Source organism: Engystomops pustulosus, chromosome 6 (assembly GCF_040894005.1).
Source record: "Engystomops pustulosus chromosome 6, aEngPut4.maternal, whole genome shotgun sequence".
Taxonomy (NCBI): domain Eukaryota; kingdom Metazoa; phylum Chordata; class Amphibia; order Anura; family Leptodactylidae; genus Engystomops; species Engystomops pustulosus.
In genome coordinates this window covers 141838006-141860268 of record NC_092416.1, presented here as the reverse complement: position 1 = coordinate 141860268, position 22263 = coordinate 141838006, and the positions used below count along the sequence as shown (strand labels likewise).

The 22263-nt window shown below is 42.6% G+C and overlaps 1 protein-coding gene across 3 annotated transcripts; it reads left to right on the top strand.

Annotated features, from left to right (window-relative positions):
- The first annotated feature begins 266 nt into the window (after window positions 1-266).
- WIPF2 (WAS/WASL interacting protein family member 2) lies at window positions 267-20458 on the top strand. Of its 3 annotated transcripts, XM_072111442.1 has the most exons (9): window positions 305-397; window positions 5194-5227; window positions 8312-8437; window positions 11453-11585; window positions 13504-13641; window positions 13732-14349; window positions 14442-14657; window positions 17482-17583; window positions 17770-20458. In XM_072111442.1, the coding sequence occupies exons 3-9, from the start codon at window positions 8381-8383 to the stop codon at window positions 17808-17810; spliced, it is 1305 nt and encodes a 434-aa protein (XP_071967543.1). In that variant the 5' UTR covers window positions 305-397; window positions 5194-5227; window positions 8312-8380; the 3' UTR covers window positions 17811-20458. The 3 variants fall into 3 exon arrangements, with proteins under 3 accessions (XP_071967542.1, XP_071967543.1, XP_071967545.1); XM_072111441.1 differs by lacking the exon at window positions 5194-5227 and having other exon boundaries at window positions 267-397; XM_072111444.1 differs by lacking the exons at window positions 305-397; window positions 5194-5227 and adding an exon at window positions 414-563.
- The last annotated feature ends 1805 nt before the right edge of the window (window positions 20459-22263 follow it).

The following is a 22263-nucleotide window of genomic DNA, read 5'->3' as shown; positions in this document are numbered from 1 at the left end:
AAGCGCAGGGTGAAAACTTTGACTCATAATCTAGTCTAAGACATTCCCTTAGTCACAGAGATCAGAGATTTTAAACGCAACAGCGGGATTTCTTCAGCGGACACACATACATACACTCAGCTTTATTATATACATGTATATATAATAAATGTCATGGCTGCAGTCTCCTATTCAGCCCTCCACAACATGGCGGCAGTCGTAGAACATATCGCTCACTGACCTTCCCAACATGGCCGCGCTCGTTTCCCGCAAACGTGGGACGTGATGACGCCCGTCAGCCTAGCGCCACGCCCCTTGCGGTGACTCCATTTTGTGCTAGTGGAAGAAGCTGCTGGTTGTATTTCCGGGTTGTCTGAGACCGGGAAGACCGGAAACCGGAGGGAACAGCAGAGAGAGGGTAAGGGGCAGAGAGCTGGTTCCCTGAGAGTCGTGGCCGCTGTCAGGCCTCCTGTGAGGGGCGGACGGGGTGTGCAGCAGCGGTGCAGTGCCTTGGAGTGTGGGACGTGTCCAGGCTGTGGGATACACATTGTGGATGACAAGCAGCGCAGTCCTGGATGCCATAGGTGACCATTGCCAGCCTTGTACTGATTGGATACTGTGGAACTACAATTCCCAGCACCGCCTGTCAGTCCCGGCAATGTGAGGACATGCTGGGAGTTGTAGTTCCACGCTCTACCTTGTTCTGTAGGTACCTGACAAGGATAAGTGGTCACCTTTATACCATTGTGAGCCTAGGGCTGTCAGGGCATGCTGGGAGTTGTAGGACGTTGTGTAGCTCTCCAATACAATCTACTGCTGGCTGTGGGAGAAATATTGTAATAAGTGTAGTATCAGGAGGTCACAGTGTCCCCTTCTGCAGACACTGACATCTACCATCAGCAGATTTCACTATAGATGTAGAGTTTTTCTGATATTTCTGGGATCCTTATACATGACAGTATTTGTCTTGATGAGATATTCTGGGGGTCAGTAACCAATACCAGGAAATACTTGTGCTGCCCCATGAGAGATTTCAGTGCACATTGCTGTATAACGTTGCTGTAGTTTCCATAATGACGTCAATGCCTTATCCATGATCATTCTTCCTTATAACTGTACTGTACTGCTCCTCTGTCATTCCTTCTACAGTTTTAGGAATAAATTGACATCTTGGTCTTACCAGTTGGTGGGGGGCGTGTCCCTGCACAAACATGGATACTGTCCAATCGGTGATGTTCGTTTCGAGTCACACGCCCACTGAGAAGGGAAGTGGGAACACCTATTTGACAGTCTGTTTCTCCATTTCCAGGAGGTATAACAGAGGATCCGCAGAGTTTGGACATGTTCACATTTTCTGCAGTGGTTCCTCTCAGAGCACATTTGGTCCTGTATGCAGCACTTATGTGTCCAGGAAAGTGTTTGACCCCATAGCTGACCCCCTGGGTTCATAAGGTCCATCATCATGTGCTTGTTTCTTGTCCTTTTTTTGAACAACATTAATGTATATAAGGTTTGTCGCTGTATATCCATGTTCTTCAACAATTTTAAGCCATTTATTATTTTTCCATTCCATTTTCCAGTTCTTCAGTTTTGGAATGGAAATACTATGATTTACTTCCAGGGGCTTTAAAGGAAACCTACCATCAGGGATCCATCTAATAAGGTAGATCCCATGGTAAGTTGCTACCATTTGATGGTCCCTGTCTAATCTAAACAATTTGTAGAAGCAGAAAAACATATCTTTTACTTATCTTTTCTGCATGCGCAGAACTCCAGTTTCGGCACAAGGAAGCTAAGTGAAGGCAGGAGCATGGCGGGGGTGCTCTGGTAGGTGGCGTCAGCTGAGGCTACTGGGGTGTAGAATACTCCGCACCCCAATAGCCCGTGCTGATTAATTTACATAAGTAAAAGATTTTTACAGGTACTGCATAGAGAAAAGTCAGATAATGGCAACCTACCATGGGAGTTAACTTTTTAGGTAGTTCCTTGATGGTAGGTTTCCTTTGCTACTTATGGTCCTAATCGGAGATGGGTGTTTGCAAAAGTGTTACTGGCCGTGTGCAATGGATCGTTATGGAGAGGGGAGGGGGTCACTCATCCTCCTCTCCATCGCGGCTGATGTATGCCCACCCACCTGGCCGTAGCCGTGCGAGCATACGTTAGTGTGCATGTAGCCTTATTCCTGTTAAAATGAGGACATCATAGGGACACCTGTCAGACACTATTATAGTTGTTTCTGTACTGTGTAGACTGTTGTCTTATGTCTTCGGTTTATTGATACAAAGTATTTCATCATTCAAAACACAAAACCATCACGTGAGAAGTATAGGGCCTTGGGAAGAAAGATCCCCATGCCTCATAATATGGGATGCTGCACACTGTATACTGTACCAGTGAGTTCAGTGGGGTCACAATTAAAAGCCTAAGCCTAGAAATCTAGAGGGTTGCGTATGGTAATGGAGCTCCCACTCACTCTGGTGAGCTTTTTATTTATTTTTTTTTTATACTGTATGTTAGCTGATGATAAAGTAGATGACTTAAGGATGGAATTTCCCTTTAAGTGTAAAGGAAGACATGAGAATACCAGCAGTAGTCTGTGTGCTGCAAAATTGTGACCAGTAAATTGATTTATTCTATGATTCTTAGTCACAGGTTACATGGTGACTTTACACGTGCAACATCTTGGATCAGGTAACTGAATGCACTTGGTTCACTTCAGTCTCGGATGGTATAAGACATGCGGCAGATAACATCTTCTCCCCATAGAGGACACTGCCATTGCTATGCAACTTTCCACTTGTTTCTGTTGGCAAACAAAAGTGGTCTAAATGTATGGAGGAGACATGCTGGTAGTTGTTATCAGAGGGCAGCAGTTTTCTGGGATGGATGACGGAAGCTATGATTTTGCATTACACCTCCTGTTTATGCTACCTCACCCAGTTTTCTAGCAAGGTATGATAGGGGAACAGAGCCCCGGGGTGTGACTGCATAGCTCTGCTGCATACCTTACTAGACAGAAAGTGCAGAACCTCGAAAAATGTGGATTGTCCAGAAAAAAACAAGCTGCTGCGTCTCTAAACCTTATGCATAGTGCTGCCCCCAGGGATGCGAGCCTATTTATAGGCCAAAACTCATCTGTCCGTATATAATCCACAGGTGCTTACGCTCACCCAGGTGTACGTGTGTTGTCAAGAGGCAGGGCCCTAATCAAGTTCTCTGCTGTCAGGGGTTGTCTGAGATCTAGAACATAGATCGTAGACTAAATATACAATAATATGTTCTATGTCTTACTGTAATTACTGGAAATGGCAGAGTCTACTCTGCGGCTGTGATATCAGCCCCGTACTTTTGTGTGTGCCGGCCTCTAGGCTCTCACTACAGGACCTCTTATCTTCTGCACCATTATAACCTTTTCCCATTGAATGCCCTTTTTCCATTTCCGTTTTTTTCTCCCTCAATTCAAGTTATTTTATTCCTCAATGTACAGAGCTGCATTAGGACTTGTTTTATACACAATCCCATACAATGTAGCGAGAAGCTGGAAAAAAATATTCAAGATGTAGTAAAATTGCCAAACCTTTTTTCTCCAAATGACGCTCTAGTTTTATTCTTTGGATTAGTATGATCAGGGCAATACCAAATGTATATAGGTTTTAATACATTAAAAAAGTATCTTTTGTACTAAAAATATTTTCTTGGTTTCGCCAAATTCTCAGGCAAATAACTTTTCCATACCTGGGTTTTTGTGGTACAAGCCGATTATCACATTTGGATGTTATTTTCCTATAGGGTTCTCACTTGCACCCTGGGCTGTCTGATTGCTCATACAGTCTGCAGTTCTACTGTATTGCGGTATTTAGTGATTTTGCTGCTACTCTAATGGTGTTCCTCCAGCAGGTCCTGAATGTTTAGAGCAGGGGTAGGAGAACCTTTTTGGCTGAGAGCCATCAACACCAAGGGGGTCATTTATTTATTTTTTTTTCCTTCTTGTTTGTGTTTTTGCTTTTTTTTTCTGCATAATGGCTGTTTTGCGCCCTTTTTTTCCGGAATGTTATGCCATTTGTTGTTGCGCCCTATTTGTCATTGCATTGCACTTCTTTACAGATGTTTGCGCCGTCTGCTCCATTAGTCTAACGGACCCCTCGTCTTCGTGATCTGTGGGGGCCTCAGCACTAAGGATAGGGCCTAACTTTAGACTTGTATACTGGAAGCCAAGAAGATCTCTGGCTGTGTTGTAAAGGTGTGATACAAATTTGTGGAATTTCTTCTGATCAATTCCTGAATGCTGAGGTCAAAGTGCAGGAAGTAATGGAGAGATGGAGGTCACAGTCGTGTAGTCATATAAACCTTCAGGTATCTGTGGTATGACAATAATGACTGGCATGACGGCTTATCTGTAGATGGGTCTAATGTGCAGAAGGTGAATACTCAGGATGTTTTGAGCATGAACGTGCAGATTGCATGGCACAATCCTGGGTAGCCACCATCCGAGTCTAGAAGATGACCCATGTGATGTCCAAGTTGTCATTGCTAAACTTTTTTTTATGGTGGAGGGAGTCTGATTTAGTCTATGAACACCTTCAGTAAGCCAACAATATAGTTTCTGAAGTTTCCATATGATGACCTCTCAGTGTGTTGTCTCGTCTATATCAGGACAAGTTTTACATGGCTGATCTCGTGGCTGAGCACCAAGTTTTTGCTGTGTATTTGAAGCTTGTGGTGCCGTATACTGGGTGTAATATGCTGTAGCCTCCACAGCCCATGTGCAGACAAATGTGTAACCCACCTTTTGAGACAGTGTGGATTTCCATTGAAATGGGATGCAGACCATAATCTGCTTTAAAATGTGAACATCCCCCTAAGCTAGGTCTGCACATTGCTCTGAATGGTTTCTCTCCAGAGAGATGACACGGCAATGTAATGTATGGTGCCAGTTTCACACAATTTGTACCCTCCCAGAGTTCTTATTTGTAATTGCCAGAATCCCTTTCCCATCTGCCCAATGTACAAGTCAGCAATGAACCCCTATGCTAGTCTTCCATGGTACTTCCAATGTTGTACTAATGACTGGAAATTGAACTCCTGCCCTCTTACCATTACAAATAGTAGGGAATTTGAATGCAAACCATTCTATATGTCTTTGGGAAAGCTTTTGTTTTATTCGTTCGCTTGCCCTTTAAACATTGTGTTCTTCTGCTACTTCTCTGCTTTCAGGTCATGTTCCACATCAAGTGGTTGTGTGTTTAAGGTGAGGCCTTTAATCCATCCCCTTTTATAGTCTATCAACTTATTTGCACACTGTCCTCTCCCTTCTGCTCTATGTTTATTACTAGAAATACATAAAATACGGGTTATGAAATTTATTCTGGATGAATACAGGCAGTCCCCAGGTTACATACAGGATAGGTTTGTTCTTAAGTTGAATTTGTATGTAAGTTGGAACAGTATATTTTATCATTATATATAATTTTATAATTGGATTTTAAAAATGTTTGATTGTCATAAAGATTAGCCTAAGGGTAAAGTACCGTAAATTACCAACATCCAGAGATCAGTTTGTAACTAGGGGTCGTCTGTAAGTGGGATGTTCTTAAGTAGGGGACCGCCTGAACAAATGTTATCCATGATAAATATAAAATGCCAGATATTCCCGCTTTTCTACTGTCAGACATGTGAGAAGATGCATAAACACCTTCAGTAGTGTTCAGCTGAACAATCATTTGCCCTCCTCTGCACGGCCTGCGGGGAAGGGGGCAAAGTGCAGGGAGGCAGATGGGTAGTGTTCAGAGGGGTGAGTAATGGCTGAAGCCCAGAGGAAAAATGGGATTTGGATATACGTTAAAGTTTGACCTGAAAAAGAATAAGTTCAGAACCAATACACATAATAAAGGCAAATGGTGAGTACAGCCCTATGGTAGCGCTGGGTTTCCATTATGTTGTTGCTGCGTTTATTAAAAATATTTCATGTACGTATTGCATCCGCATTATTCGCATCCATATTATTCACATCCGCAAAGAAAGGATGGTTTTCTAATTTTCTATTTTTTTGCCTAGCTGGTTGCCTAGCATCATTTGAGAATAAATGGATTGCGTACCGATGTCATTCATGTGTTTGCAGATACATTGCCTCCAATAAGGTCTGCAGTGCATGCTGCAATTTTTTTTCTCAGTCTGCACCATCAGTGAAAAAATACGGACATGTAAACAGGCCCATACAAGTTAATGGGTCAGTATGCTATCTGCAAAAGAGAAGATGGGATACTGATCAAAAGCACCTGTCTGAATGAGCTTTTAGCTGTAACAACCCATGTAAACATGTGTTGATGGGTCTTCTATAATTTTAGAGGTTGTTAGATGATGTGTCTAGGGCTGGCACCAGCACTGGGAATACCTGGGCTAGTGCCAGGGGGCCCAGAGCTGCTGGGTGAGTCCCACCATATAAGGTTCTACATAAGGAATCCGTGGGGGCTGTATCTAATGAATCCATAGGGGTCTATATAAAATAACCATGAGGGAGGCTGTATACAAAATAACCATGAGGGGGCTGATTGCTATAATAGGGAATATTTTAGGGAACAGGAGACTGTTTTAGTTTCTGAATTTTTAATGCCGCCATGTGAGTTCACTGCAAATGGGTCTACTGATGTTGTCGCCCAGGGGCCTACTGCAACCTGGAGCCAACTCTGGACGTGCCCTTGACAATACCAGACATACCTGCTTGCTGGATCAGTAAAGAGTGAATAATTCTATGTACTAAAGATAACAGTATCTATATGTTTAAAAAGTATAGAGGGAAACCTAAAATACCCATTGCCTCATAAATACTGTGAGGGGTTGTCCCTGAGCAATCAGACCCTGCAGGGTTAAAGTACCCTAGAGTGTCTGAAATAATAGTAAAAAAAAGTTAAACATTTTTTAAAAAGTAAAAGTTTAAATCGCCTTCCTTTTCCTAGAAAACATATAAAAATAAACATTAAAAATCATAAATGTATCACAATATTTTTTTTTAAAATGGCTCCCTGCCGTGAACACCGTAACTGAAAACAGCGCCAAAATGTCTGAGTCGCCGCTTTTTCAACATTTCGTGAATATTTGAATAAAAAGTGTTCATATAGATCCCAAATTCTGCTCCATACATCTCACGGCTATCTCCGCCAGCTCCATAGAGATGGATGGAGCAGAACGGTCAAGCGCGGCATCTGCTCCATTAATCTCCCGGAGCGACGAGGGGTCGGACTGAGGTGCCTGGGACCCTATTGGACCCCTCGTTTTCATTATCTGTTAGGGTCTCCTCACGGAGTCCCTCACCGATCAGCAAGTTGAGCCCTATCCTGTGGGAAAACCCCTTTAAAGGGCATCTACCACCAGGATGAAGAACTGTATGCAAATGACTCCGAGGGGCTTCAGGCTCTATAGGTGTTAATAGATCCTGGACCCTCAGGCTCATTTGCATACAGTCTTTCATCCTGGTGGTAGATGTACTTTAAGGTTGATGGAAACAACCAAAATATCACTGACCACTGGTCTGTGCCTCCTGGTTGCATCTGAATAGTTTGGTGGTTCCATGGAGTATGAGAGGATTCAAATATTTACTGAAATGGGCATGTAGTCCTCTTGTCTATGTACAGTTTCGGTAATGGGAAGCTTTCCAAATGTCCGGCCTCTTGTTTTATCCATTTGTAGATTGCGGTTTCCTTGCTTTTACTAATGCACTTCCTCTAGAATGTAATTGACAGCACAGAGATTGTGATTACATATTTAAAGTTCAAGGAGTTTGTAGGGAAGGAATTCAGAATTTTATTTTGTGCTTCATTTCCTGTTTACACTTGTATTGAACCTAGAACTCCAGCAATGACTGTGTGGTACATGTCCAGTCATCTATGTAAGAATAGACTTCAGAAACATTCATGAAAAATGTGAAAAAACGAACACCCAATTCTGAATAGTTCCCGCTGCCCGTCTCCACCACTGCATGCAGGCAGAATGTAGTGTTATGAATGGAGATGAATGGACCAAACGTTCTCGTTCAGGTTCGGCAACTAGCCATGGCTATAATTGGCCAGGGGGTGTTGCATCAATTTGCTCTTTGGGTGACAATTCGGCAATAAGTCAGGGTCTTGCGGCCCAACGGGAACGTCTGTTCTGCTCCTCTCTAGTTATGTCACCCCACTACATTCTCAATCATTGGGTGGTTGGGATCCATGGAGAATGTCAGTGGTGCAGAGGTTCAAAGGTAGGTACGTTACAAGTAAATATTTTATATAGCATCTGTCCTGCCTCAGCCAAAGGGTAATTGTAAATTTGATGCAATTCTATTAATTTTTCAATACAGGAGTTGTGTGGCCCCACCCCATATAGGGGCTGGTTTCAGGAATCAACTGAGTTGTGATTATTTATAAAGATGCCTATCCCTCCGCCACCTCCACCAGGGCCTCCTCCACCTCCGACCTTCTCCCAGGTATGTATGTACTGCTTATTGGTAATACCATGTGATAATCATATCATCCACCCTGTTTAAAGGGGCGGATTAAGACTGCCATGTGCCCGGGGTGGTAAATAAATTTTGGGCCTCCACAGGTATAATTCTATTTTTAAGTTTTTGATGCTTATTTTCTATTGTAATAGAACCAAACGTTGCTATCACATATTCAGCTTTACATTCGTAGTGCTTCTGAGCAGTCCTATGTATGCAAGATGAGAATAGTAACGTTCGATTGTACCCAGAGGTGACTTTAACCCCTTCACGACTGCCGAACGGCTATAGACGTCCTATTTGCACATACCCCGGGCAGAAAGGATGTCTATAAACATCTTGCAGTGACCAACTTCAAACTGCTGTATCTCCTGAACCCTGACACATAGAAACTTAGTGAATTAATATCTCCAGTTCTCTTTAAGTATCCATGCACAATCAACATATCATCATAAAGAGAAGTCTCTCTTGTTTACTATCACACAAGAAATGTGTTTTTATGTGCAAGTGTTCAGGAGATGTAAGCGTTTGATGTGAGCCCCCACCCAGCCCGTCAGCTGAAGGCAAAATATAGAAGAAGCTGCAGGAGACTTTCACTTTCAATTTGCAGAAGTACATGCACCCTCTGCATCTGTAGCTCAACCTGGGAAAGGGTAATTCTGTACTTATTTATAATATATTTTACTTTAAAAAAAAACTTATTGGAAAAATGGCAATTTTTTTCCCATTTGTAGTCTGTTATTGGCAAATTTTACATATATTTTTCTTTTTAATTAATAAAACTATCCTATCAAGGTAAAGTCTCACCTGTCCTGAAAAAAAACAAAGTAAAAATTGTTACGATATGTAAAGCTTTTCCAGAGACGACATTTAAAGAAGTGCATAGCAGAAGCGCAAAAATTGGACATTCAGGCACCAAAGACCTTTGGTCACAAAGGGGTTAACGCCTGTACAAGCGTTTATTGTTAAGTCTTGAGGAGATAAAAAAAAACTTGTGCGGTCGTTATTTAATGCGTGATGTAAAAGTACAATAAATGTCTCAATTGGTTATTTAAGCACAGAAAACACTGTAATGATTTTCTTTTATAAGTGGTCGTCTTTTAACACTATACAGTACCGACCAAATGTTTGGACACACCTTCTCATTCATGAAGTTTTCTGTATTTTCATGACTAAAAATTGTAGATTGCCACTGAATGCATCAAAACTATGAATTATCACATGTGGAATTATATACTTACCAAAATAGTGTGAAACGACTTAAAATGTCTTATATTCTAGGTTCTGCAAAGTAGCCACCTTTTGCTTTGATTATCTCTTGAAGCTCATAAAGAGAATGCCAAGAGTGTGCAAAGCAGTAATCACCTGAAATAGTCTTCCAATAGTCTTCCCAGAGATGCTTAGCACTTGGCCTTTTTGCCTTTACTCTGCAGTCCAACTCGGCCCAAACCATCTCTATTGGGTTCAGGTCGGGTGACTGTGGAGATTAGGTTATCTGACATAGCAACAATCACTCTCTTTCTTGGTCAAATAGCCCTTACACATCCTGGAAGTGTGTTTGGGGTCACAGTTCTGTTGAAAAATAAATGATGGTCCAACTAAACGCAAACCTGATGGAATAGCATGCCGCTGCAAGATGCGCCCCCACACCATCACACCTCCTTCTCCATGCGTCACTGTGGGAACCAGGCAGGTACCGTCCATTCATTCACCTTTTCTGCGTCGCGCAAAGACACAGTGGTTGGAACCAAAGATCTCAAATTTGGACTCATCAAATCAAAGCACAGATTTCCACTGGTCTAAAGTCCATTCCTTATGTTCTTTAGCCCAAACAAGTCCCTTGTGCTTGTTGCCTGCCCCTAGCAGTGGTTTCCTAGCAGCTATTTTACCATCAAGGCTGCGGCACACAGTCTCCTCTTACTAGTTGTTGTAGAGATGTGTCTCCTGCTAGAACAATGTGTGACATTGACCTGGTCTCTAATCTGTGACTCTTGGTCTTCCTTTCCTGTGTAAACCAGTTTCTTTGTAGCGCTTGATGGTTTTTGCAACTGTACTTGGGACACTTTCAAAGTTTTCCCAATTTTCGGACTGACTGCCCTTCGTTTTTTAAAGTAATGATGGCCACTTGTTTTCTTTACTTGGCTGCTTTTTTTTCTAGCCATAATACAAATTCTAAGAGTCTATTCAGTAGGACTATCAGCTGTGTATCCACCTGACTTCTGCACAACTGATGGTCCCTACCCCATTTATAAGGCAAGAAATCCCACTTATTAAACCTGACAGGTGAGGTGAAAATCTTTTCTGGTGACTACCTCTTGAGAATGCCAAGAGTGTGCAAAGCAGTAATCAAAGCAAAAGGACCTAGAATATAAGAAATATTTTCAGCTGTTTCACATTTTTTTTTTAAGTATATAATACCACGTGTTTACAATTCATTGTGATGCCTTCAGTGTAAATCTACAATTTTTATAGTCATGAGAATACAGAAAACTCTTTGACAATGTGTGTCCAAACTTTTGGGCTGAAAGATCTTCTCTTTTAGTGTCGTTGCCTAGCATTATTAAACTTAGTCCCTGATTTTGGTGGCCGTGCACCTCCCTACCCCACTGCCAATATATCCACTACTGCTGTGTAGCTCTATTAGATTTACTTGTAATTGGAGTGAAGATCGAGAGACCAACGTGTTTTTCCTGTGTCTCTTGTTCGATGCTATCCCAAACATTTATAAAGCTATAATTTACTAAAGGAACAACCTCTGGCTTATTGCTCAATCCAGCACCTGCACAGATATAAGGAGAGATTTATTGGCGATATGTATCCCCGGTAGGAACTTGTATTTCCTTATTTACGGATAGAACTTGCATCTTATTCCCTGGGATGTCATAAAATTATGTCACATGGGAGATTCCCTAGATCCTGCCAGACCAAGTATTGCAGGACACATAGGAGCTCCCCATGTAATATGTCATTATATATGTGATTGCTGATATTTGTCCACAGGCTAACACTGAGCCTCCTAAGCTTTCCCGTGATGAGCAAAGAGGGCGAGGGGCTCTTCTCACTGATATCTGTAAAGGAGCCAAACTAAAGAAGACTACTGTGGTGAATGACAGGAGTGCCCCAGTGTTGGATAGTAAGTATTGTGTGACCTGAATGTAATAATTGTGATCCAGGAAATATTCATGTAATCTTTATCCACTCCCTTTCTGGATAAATATTGACTGATATGAAATGTCTATGCTTAAAGTACAACTTACTGGGCTCTATAGTTTCCTCATGCACCTTATATTCTTGAAATATGGAAAGATGCATGAAAGGAAATATTAAAAAATAAAGGAGACTGTTGTGATAGGAGTATTTTTGGATGTCAGAGCTGCCTGTCCTGATATTCAGTGGCATTTGCCTTATTCCGACACTGATATAGAAGCAGGTTAGTTAAGTCTTTACTGTGTACAACTCATAAGTATCTGATCCGTGTGCTTGGTTTACAACCCTTGATCCTGGTGATATATTATATTTGTAAAGAAAATCTGCTCTTCTTTTAGCTTCTTATTCCCTATTTTTTATTTATTTTTTTTTTTAATTTTTTTTTAAAGCCTTACAAATGATGTAAATGAGCCTTACGGGCTCCATAGTTGTTAACACCTTTGCGACCCAGGACCAACTATAGCGTCCTCTTGCTGCGAAGAATGTATGGAGAGGGCTCACGAGCTGAGCTCTCTCCATGCACAGCAGGTGTCAGCTGTATAATACTGCTGACGCCCGCCTGTTACTACCACGCTCGGCGTTGACACAGACCGCGGCTCCTAACTTTTCCTTTACACCTTACCTTACCTTGCATGCGATAGGTTGCCATGGAAGCCTACAGTCTCATTGAGACTCGTAGGCTTGCCATGTGCAATGATCTCTAATAGCCAGTAGATGGCAGACTATGAAAAAATAGTAAAAAAAGTAAAAGTTTAAATCACCCCCCCTTTCCCTGGATCACATATAAAAGCAGTAATAAGCAGTAAGAATCATAAACGTGTTCGGTATCATCGCGTCCCAAAATGTCCGATCTATCAAAATATAATAATTTTTCCCGGCGTTTAACATTGTAACAGAAAGTAGCGCCCAAAGACGAAAGTGGCACTTTTTTGAAAAATATAAAAAATGTTTATCAAAAGTGATCCAAAGGCCGTACAGTCCTCAAAATGATAGTATTAAAAACTCATCAAAAGTCGCCAAAGGTGACACCACCCACAGCTCCGTGCACTGAAGTATGAATAGCTATTAGTGCCAGAACATGGCACAATGAAGAATTTTTTTTTTACAGGAGGTTTTAATTTTTATAAATGTATGAAAACATTATAAAACCTTAGACAAATGATCGTACCGACCCAAAAAATAAAGTAGACCTGTCATTTGGAGCGCTCAGTGAAAGCTGTAAAATCCAAGCCCACAAGAATATGGCACAAATGCGGTTTTTCATAATTTTCCCTGCATTCAGAATTTTTTTTTCTGCTTCCCAGTACACAACATGGAATAATTAATACCGTCACTATGAATTGCAATTTGTTACGCAGAAAACAAGCCCAAACACAGCTCTTTACATGGAAAGATAAAAAAGTTGTAGATTTTTGAATGTGGGGAGTGAAAAATGAAAACAAAAGGGGTTAACCCTTAAGGGGTTAATGGAACCTGGACCTCATGATCATTTACATATTTGTGTAAGGAACAGCGGATCCTGATAGATGGGGCACACACCAGTATGTCTGTGTTTGATTTACAATCCTTGACCCTGGTGGTAATGTCCTTTAATAAAACTTTCAATATAAAATAAAGAAAAAACCCCAAATTCACCCGACAGGTTCCCTGTAAGCCGGCCATACTGGTGTGTGCTTCCCTTCTTTATAGACATATAGATGTGACAAGTCACAGACAGTCGCTCATTCTTTATTTTATACAGGAATTTTAAAGACCACCAGCCTGAATGAATGTTCAGAGCTCAATATTGAACTAACAGCTTTCCTTGAAAGTAGGAATGTATAAGCAAAACATTTATTTTGCAGAACCGAAAGGTCCAGGAGGTGGTGCAGGTGGTGGTCCTGGATTTTGCCCACCTGGTGGAGGAGCATTGCAACCGAAAGGAGGCCTATTCCAAGGAGGTGTTCCCAAACTAAGACCAGTAGGGACGAAAGATAGCTCAGGTATGATATGCAGTTCTTTCATTATTTATTCAGCAGTGTATGATTTTTGTCAAGATCTTTCCTAAATTATTATTTTTTAAAAATCTATAGAAAGCCCATCTGGTCGGTCACCTCTTCAGGGTTCATCAACAAGGGCAGCTGCTCCCCGTCCACCAGTTTCAGTAGGGAGACCCCAGGATGATTGTGACAGCAGCAGCAACCGTTCTTCCCCTCCTGAAGTCGGACGAGCTCACAGGCCATCCTTGCCGGATCTCACCCGTCCTCCTAGTACCACTAGTCCTGGAATGAAGCACAGTTCCTCTGCACCTCCCCCACCTCCTCCTGGGCGACGCCATGCTAGTACAGCACCCTCTCCTGCTCAGAACGCCAAACCCTACAGTAGGGATAAACCTTTACCGCCAACCCCTGGGCATCGGGCCCCTGCTGCTCCTCCGGTAAAGCCCCCTCCCTCTCCTGTCAACATGCGAACCCCTAACTCTCAGGGACAGCCTCCTCCACCGCCACCTTACAGACAACCCCCTCCCTCTGTGAATGGACCGCCTAGTCCCATAAATGAGCCACCCCCAGATCTACCACAGAGGCACAACTCTCTCCATCGTAAGCAACCTGTGCGAGGATTGGCTCCTCCACCACCACCTTCAGCAAATCTATCGCCTGGTGGTAACAGACCACCCCCACCTGCAAGAGACCCTCCTTCTAGGGGAGCAGGTAAGGCTTTGAAGGCATTACTCAGCAAGCCATTAGTGAAAAAATTCATGGATAAAGTAATAGTTTTGCATTCCATTGCTTTCTTATTGCAGCTCCACCTCCACCACCTCCTGTAGTACGCAATGGGGGCCGTGATGCACCACCACCTCCTCCCCCTCCTTACCGAATGCATGGCACAAACGATACAACACAGAATCGGGCTAAGCCACCTCCTCCTCCCTCTCGAACCCCTGCTGGACCTCCCCCACCTCCGCCTCCTGTTAGGAATGGACACAGAGACTCTATCTCAGTTGGGAGGTCATTTGTAGGTAAGATCCGGAACTGCTCTTTGCACTTTAATTTCCCATCTGCTGGATATGTAAGAATAAAGACTGCGTAAAGAGTTTCCGGGAGTTTTAATATGGGATAGGTCCATAATATAGCTTTGGCAGGAATCTGACTCCTAGCATCCCCAACAATCTTGGACGCTACCTCAATTTTATTTTTCTTTTTTGTACTACAAACTTGCTTATGAAAAACTTCTTTGAAGGACATCACCCATCAGATTACCCGATTGTAGATGCTTACTACTCACTTCCCCATCCCTTGCGCATCTGCAGTGAACTTCTTTTACTATGTCTTAGGCTGCATTCACACTAACGTATGGAAGACGTATATACGGCCGATATACGTCCTCCGTAGACAACAATGGGCGCACGGCGCCCTACGGGAGCGGTACGGTGCCGCACACGTGCAGCACCGTACCGCTCCGTACCCGGAAAAAGATGGGACCTGTCCGATCTTTTGCCGTAATACGGCGCCGTGCGCCATTAATTCCTATGGAGAGGGGCAGGGGTGAGCTGCGCTCACCTCCTCCTCCTCCTCCTCTCCCTGTGCACTGCCGTTGCCCGCTACGGTATGGTACGGGCGGGCAACGGCAGTGTGAATATAGCCTTAGAAGTGCTGCATGTTGTTAGATACAAAGCTTTTAAAAATTTGCAAATCAGATAATCTGATGGTAGATGTCATTTAACTTGTAATAGTACAATAATTGGCAGATCATCGAGGTCAGTGAAGACTGGTTGGCCACTTCACTTCTAGCTATTGCATGTGTGAGCCAGGATATTGGTTAACTTGCCAATATCCATCTAGTAAAAGTTCTGCATGGCTTTCTTGAAATGTAAAGTTCAGAAATGTCTTATAACTTATCAACTGCCATTGCTGTCCATAAAATGGCTGGAGACGGTCATGTGATGTCTAATGTCCATGATCTGGTATATGCTCTGGTATATGCTCCATATTCGAGGACATCATTTGTCATTCCCCTGTACTGTCCTGTGACTGTCCTTTGTCCTTCACACATCCTAGTTTAGTACAGGATAGATACAGTAATGAAAACAAATACTATCATAAGGTCCTGGAAGATAGATTGCACCCGCATCGCAATGTTCGGGCGCATGCTGAACCCAAACTTCAACCAGAATTTGGGGTATTGTGTTTGTACTTGGCCCCCACCCTTAACACCCCCAATGACTTGACCCTGAATTTGCTGCCAATTTGTGGACAAGAATGGTAGCTGATCAGGTAAAAGACATAAAGTAAACCTCTGCTTTAGAAATATTTCAAGAAAGCTGTGCAGAACATTTAATAGATGATATTGGTAATTTACCTATTATCCTTACACACACATCACAAAAAACCTGGAGTAAAGCAGCCAACCTTTAAATGACTTTGAGATGTGTTTTTTAGATTTGTTTTTAAATCAACTTAAGATCTTGAGTAAAACCCATATAACCTGAAAAAACGCTAATTAAGCACTGCTCCAGAGAATGTTATCACTGTGTTGGCCCTGACAGGCAGAAGTAATCAATTGCTGAACCATCCCCTGGCTGCTCTGTATGAGTGATCCAGCCCAGGTCTATTAGTCCTGACTGGACAGTTTCTGCATCAATGTCACTACAGCATTCTCAATGTATGTTTAATTCACAGTGCAAGAAAACAAATGGTAGATTTCAATTAATTACATGATAAAACCAACACACGTGTAAATGAATTGAAAGTAAATTGCCCAATTGCAAACCTAACAGGGCAATCCTGATTATGATATCCAGCCATGCCCTTACAATCATGTGATTTCCCTGACCCAGAAGTTGTCATGCAGTCACATATTCTTCCTGACCCGGAAGGAGTGGAGCCATCAACCATGTGGTTAACCCCTAGGCGCACCAGGACGTTATAGTATGTCCCTGTGGCTAGATGCTTAGCGCACCAGGACGTACTATAACATCCTGCTTCTGGCACCGGCCCACGAACTGAGCCGGCACCAGAAGCAGTGGCTGTCAGCTGTCTATCACAGCTGACACCGCGCTGTAACACCCGCAATCGGAGCTTACCGGGGGATCCGATCCACTTCTGGGCAGTCACGAAGACTGCCATGTGCCCCGTAGCTGCCCGATCTCCCTGGCAGTCAGATCCCTTCCGGGTCTGACTGTAAACTGTCTGAGCATGCGCCTGCACTGATCCATGGCCCCTGGTTTGTGATTAGTAGGCCCAACACCTTTATTTGCTTTGTTCACATAGTAGTTTTCCGCTTACTTCAAGGTTTTTGTTTTGCATTTGCAATTCAGATGGACAAAAAAAGTCCTTCATGTTTGTAATATGTATGTGATGGGATGCATACTAGAGGTGCAGCACAGCCCTACACAAGACATAGCCTTAAAGGGGTTTTCCCACAAAGACAAGTTATCCCGTGGATCAGGCCTATCTTTGTCATCAGTGGGGTCTCAGTGCTGAGATCCCCCACAGATCGTAAAAACAAGGGGCCGCTCCTCAGACTTATGGGGCAGACAGGCACGCATGACCGTTCTGCTCCATTAAACTCTATGGAGCTGACGGAAATTGCCGAGCACCGTGCTCGGCAATTTCCGTCAGCTCCATAGAGATTAGTGGAGCAGAACGGTCATGCACGGCTGTCTGTTCCATTATTCTTATGGAGCGCCGAGGGGTCTGTGGGGGTCTCAGCAAGTTTGGCCCTATCCCGTAGAAAGGGCTTAACTTGTCTTTGTGTGAAAATCCCTTTAATCCATTTACTTGTAGGGTGGACCAATATCATGTGTGATTACATCTATAAGCCTTTTGTGCATTGCATTCCAGATGACTTTGAATCAAAATATTCCTTCCATTCGGTGGACGAGTTTCCTGCTCCAGAGGACTACAGACCCTTCCAAAAAGTCTACCCCAGTAAAACAATCAGAGGTAAGGCTCAGTTGTACAGTCTTGCTGTACAGAATCTATGTATTAGTTTTCATTGATCTGTCTTTGACATGAATGTAAGAGTCCTAAATAGGGGAACTCTATTCTATTTACACTCTAATTATATGTATTAATAAAAGGGAATCTACAAAATCTGGTTCATTCTAAGTATACTTTTTGTCTTTTTAGCAACCCGTGGCGCTCCTCCGTTGCCGCCCATTCCGAGGTGAGATGATATTGCCAGTCTGCTGCCTGGACTCTTCATCCTGACCCTCCTCTTCCGTCACCTGCCTCTTACAGAGAGGGTCGCCTCCGCATGACAACATTTGTGAACAATAGGAGCTGGGTGGCCCCCCGCTGCCTGTCTATGCATTCCATACCCTTGCCACCGACGCTGCTCTCTCCACACCTTGCACGGGAGGGGGTATTGTACGGTTCCAACTCCTGGGTCTAAATCAAGAAACCTGTGATCCTTCCCCTTCCATTCTTTATCAGACCTGTCAGATGATTAATTTTGCTAATGCCATGAGAAACTGAATAGTTTAATACATTTGTAGGAAGAGGTTTTTTTGTGGGTAAGTATAACTCCACAATGTAGACACTATAACGGAGAACAGCTGTTATATAATATAGGAATACATAACCAATTGAATTACAATTCCCCAGAAGCTGCCCAGCACTCCCAGGCCTCATACTCCACACAATGCACTTTGTAACTGTTACCCAAAGAGACCTGGCACAGCCGTATCCAGGTGACTGTGGGTGAGGATACTGGAGTTTCGGACTCGGGATGTTGATCTCAAATGGTTGAAACTGGGAGCATGTTTACTGCATATTGCAATCTTCAGCGACGATGACTGTGCGACTCGGCTGGAAGAGAGACATGCATGGTGACCGAGGGACGCATTGGAATTACCAGATTACAAAACTTGTTTAAGTGGAGGTTGTTCATGTTTAATACGGTGATGGGATTTTTTTTTTTTGGTGGTTATGCACTTCACTGTCTATGCAGATGATGAGAGGAGGGTTTATTCATAAGTGGGTTTTCATTTTTTAGGTCACTGGAATCCCTTCTTTCCCTTTTGGTCTTACCCTTTGTTTTATGCCTGTACCCTAAATACTCCACCTCTCTTATCTTTGTTCCAATACTAAAATAATTATGACTGTAGTATTAATCCCTTGCCAGCTGAACGGATCAGGAACGCGCTGTGGATACCGGTTTCCTCTCTTGACAATACTAAAGTTTCAGATGGACCACACTCTGTTTTTAGCGTGTAGTTAGAAAAGCACATATAGCACCAATGCAGAAACCCTCTGCATTGTTAGACAGTGCACCATGTAGAGACACTTACTGTCATTTTCTGTTGCAGCATGTTCATCATCTGTGTATAGAGATATTGGCAACACTAAGCTGCAGCATGTCTATGACTGCCAACACCCCCAATGCTGCTTGGGTTTTTGGGGATTCATTTGCCTTATATCAAGGGGTTCTCATTTTGTGCCAGCGATTGCAACACATGGCCATGCTTCTGGAACATCTACACCTGTGGTTTATGGCTACATTGCATATATACCCTATACCTCAGGGATGGCTTTAGCACAGAGATGTCAGTTCTCTGTATTTCTGCCATAAAAGGGCATTCAAAAAAGTACAGGAAATCTGGTAATCATTCTTATGTAATAATAGTGGGCAGTAGAATGGCTTGTAGGATTCCTATTTCTAGGTTTTATCATATATGGTTAGATGAGAAATGCCAGTCAAATAATAAATGCCAATTTCTGATATCGAGGTAGAGTAGGAAGGCCCTTGTGAACAAATGGAAAGGGTCATATGTTTATCTAATGTGTATAGCTAGGTTCTTGGGTTGTTCAAAGTCTGATTGGTCGGTTAGATATAAGGCTGGGTATAGGGGCAGAAGTTCCCTCCCATTTTCTTCCTGCCGGGATGCCAGTTAGGCCATCAATAGTCATATCTGTGTGATCATACCTCTGTGTATGTTGTTCATACTAGCAGGACTGAGAAAAGTGAAGTTATGGTCCAGTGTTGCAGTTCTTTCAATTGCTCTTGGCTGGTCTTTTGTCCTGAAGAGCTTTCTGCTCTCTGCGCTGCTCTGTCCCACAGCCCCTCTCCTCTGCTTTGAGTAGGAGCTGTATCAGGATTTTGGTTGGATACTTACAGTAGTCACTCAAAGGTGAGTGGGGCTGTGGAACAGTTCACTGCAAAGAGCAGAAAGCTCTTCAAGCTGAAAGACCCACCCAAAGCACTTGCAGAAGCTACAGACCTGGATAAAAAGTTCACTTTTCACACTCCTGCTGCTAAGTTTGGTTCCACAGATCTCCAGGGCCTTTACCTAACGCTGTCTGCAGTTTACTATGGTCGAAACTAATGACTGATTCCAAGTACCAGAGCACCAGTGTAAGACCCCATTAAAAAAATTAAATGCCTCTGTTTTTATCTACAACCTAAAGGGAAAATGTTCTATGGAGCCAGGCCGGTGAGCTGCGATCTTGGCATGAGCTGAGGCCCCTTGCTTATACACTACTCAACCTTTATGCTGCTAATGGGACACAAAGCATTGGTCTGCAGAGCATTAATAGTATGCACACTCCACTACTGTGAAGCCTAGAGAGGTGTGCATACATCTCCCATGATGCACTGAACTGACCCACAATGCCTTGCTTCCTTGTTGGCAAGGAAAAGGTTATACATTGAGAAAATTTGGTACTTATTCTTTTCTAATGTATATTTTACTCTAAAATTATCTGAACTTATAGAAACTGAAGTCTATTTTGTATGTTGTAAAATAGGACTACGAGAAAATGGTTGAAAAATACTAAAATATAAATATATCTATATAAAATAATGTATTATCTCTTATTGGAATGCTTCGCCTTGTTGTCTGTGTTGTGTTACCAACTCAACATTAGGCTGCCGTTTACGGGAGTTAGTTGGGTTTTAAACAGCCTTATTCTTGTTTACTAGGGAAAAAAAATGTCCATGGAAACCACATATTAAGCATTTTGCTAGATTTTATTTCTTTAAACAAGATGAGATCACGCTTGCAAGTTATGCCCTATCCATAGGACTAATGGATGAACTCAACTCTGTGCTCTACAATGTCTGACATTTTCATATTATTTGATGGTGTAGCATACACATCCTGCTGTGCCACCCATTAGTGATGGGTGGGGGATCCAGCAGTCGGACCCTCACTTATCAGCTTATTATTACAACTTGGAAACTTGGTACAACCCTTTTAAATGAATGGCTGGATCCATTCTGATATTTATGGAGCCTCCTAATTTTTCCACCAAACCAGAACGTCAAGCTTTATGGCACTCTGAGACTGGTCCTTTAGGGCCCTTGGGGTACAACATAAGGAAAGCCAAGAACATCAGACATGCCCCAATCATCCCACACCCTCTTTGTAATTTATTGTAAACTTGTTTACCCCCAATGAGCACGAGATTTGTGAAGAAACATTCTGCTAAAAACGGTCAACCAAGTCCCCAATACACATGCATGAGCAATAGTAGCTGCAGCAACATCCCTCTCCTGCTAAACAACAAAAGGATGGATTCAAACTTGTCTAATTTCTTTCCATCTGCCATTGGAGGGTAGTTGAACGACCCCATTCACATTAGATGCTTAGCACAAACTGATTCAAATTATGCCCGTGCCAATGTAACCATGTGTTCTATTAACAACACGGAAAACCTGCAAGTCAAGATTAACACTAAAGTACATCAAATTGCTCTTACAAATGGACAAATCAGAATTGGTACCCCAATACCAGGGCCCACCTCACTTGTTGTATAATGAAAGTCTGGATTTGTATCTATACTATGCAATGAGACAGCCTTGTATGTGACCATCTAGATGTTATCCATATATCATTGTTGTGCATCAATAGATATGTATTGTATTATATACAGTGATGGGAGCCTGTATTGGTTACCAAATTGTTAGTGGTTGGTTTCTATGTATGGAGTATGATGTAACACATTCTAGGAATTAATATCCTTTAGTTTCCTTATCTCTTAATAGTAAGGCTAGTGTCCAAATAAGTAATATCACTATGGGTATGAGCTCCTCTCTTTATACATTTTGGGATCTAATGGCTTCAGGAAACAAGGATTTCACATTTAACAATACAATAGGATCTCTGGCAAGGCCCACTCCTGTCCCCGCATCCCACTCAGTGTTTGGGCGAGATGTCACAACTTGGGGCTGTGCTCCAGGAATGGTTTGTAAAGGGTTAACACCCCCCACCCCCACCCCCGTTCAGATTTTTATTACTCCAAGCAAATGATGTAAAGATCTTAGATTTCAAGTTCAAGAGATACATTTTTAGATGGCACTGCTTTGCCTAAAAGTTGCCATACACAAAAAAACTAAGTTTTTGGGGTGAATATGTCAATCAGTAGGAAACAAATGGTATTCATTAAACAGCAAGTTTACTTTGCACATGTCACAGCTATAGAACATGGGTGCAGCTTGATTCATACACAGTAGTGTAAAGCATGAGGTTTTTTTAGCCATGTTAAATCCTTACTCAATGTTTATACAATGTTTACCTGGGGCCTCATTTAAATGTATCTATAAGAATGCAATTGTGTGGGATATTTGCCCCCTGGCAGCAGACTAGTAAATGCTGGGATATGACACCTATCTTAACATTA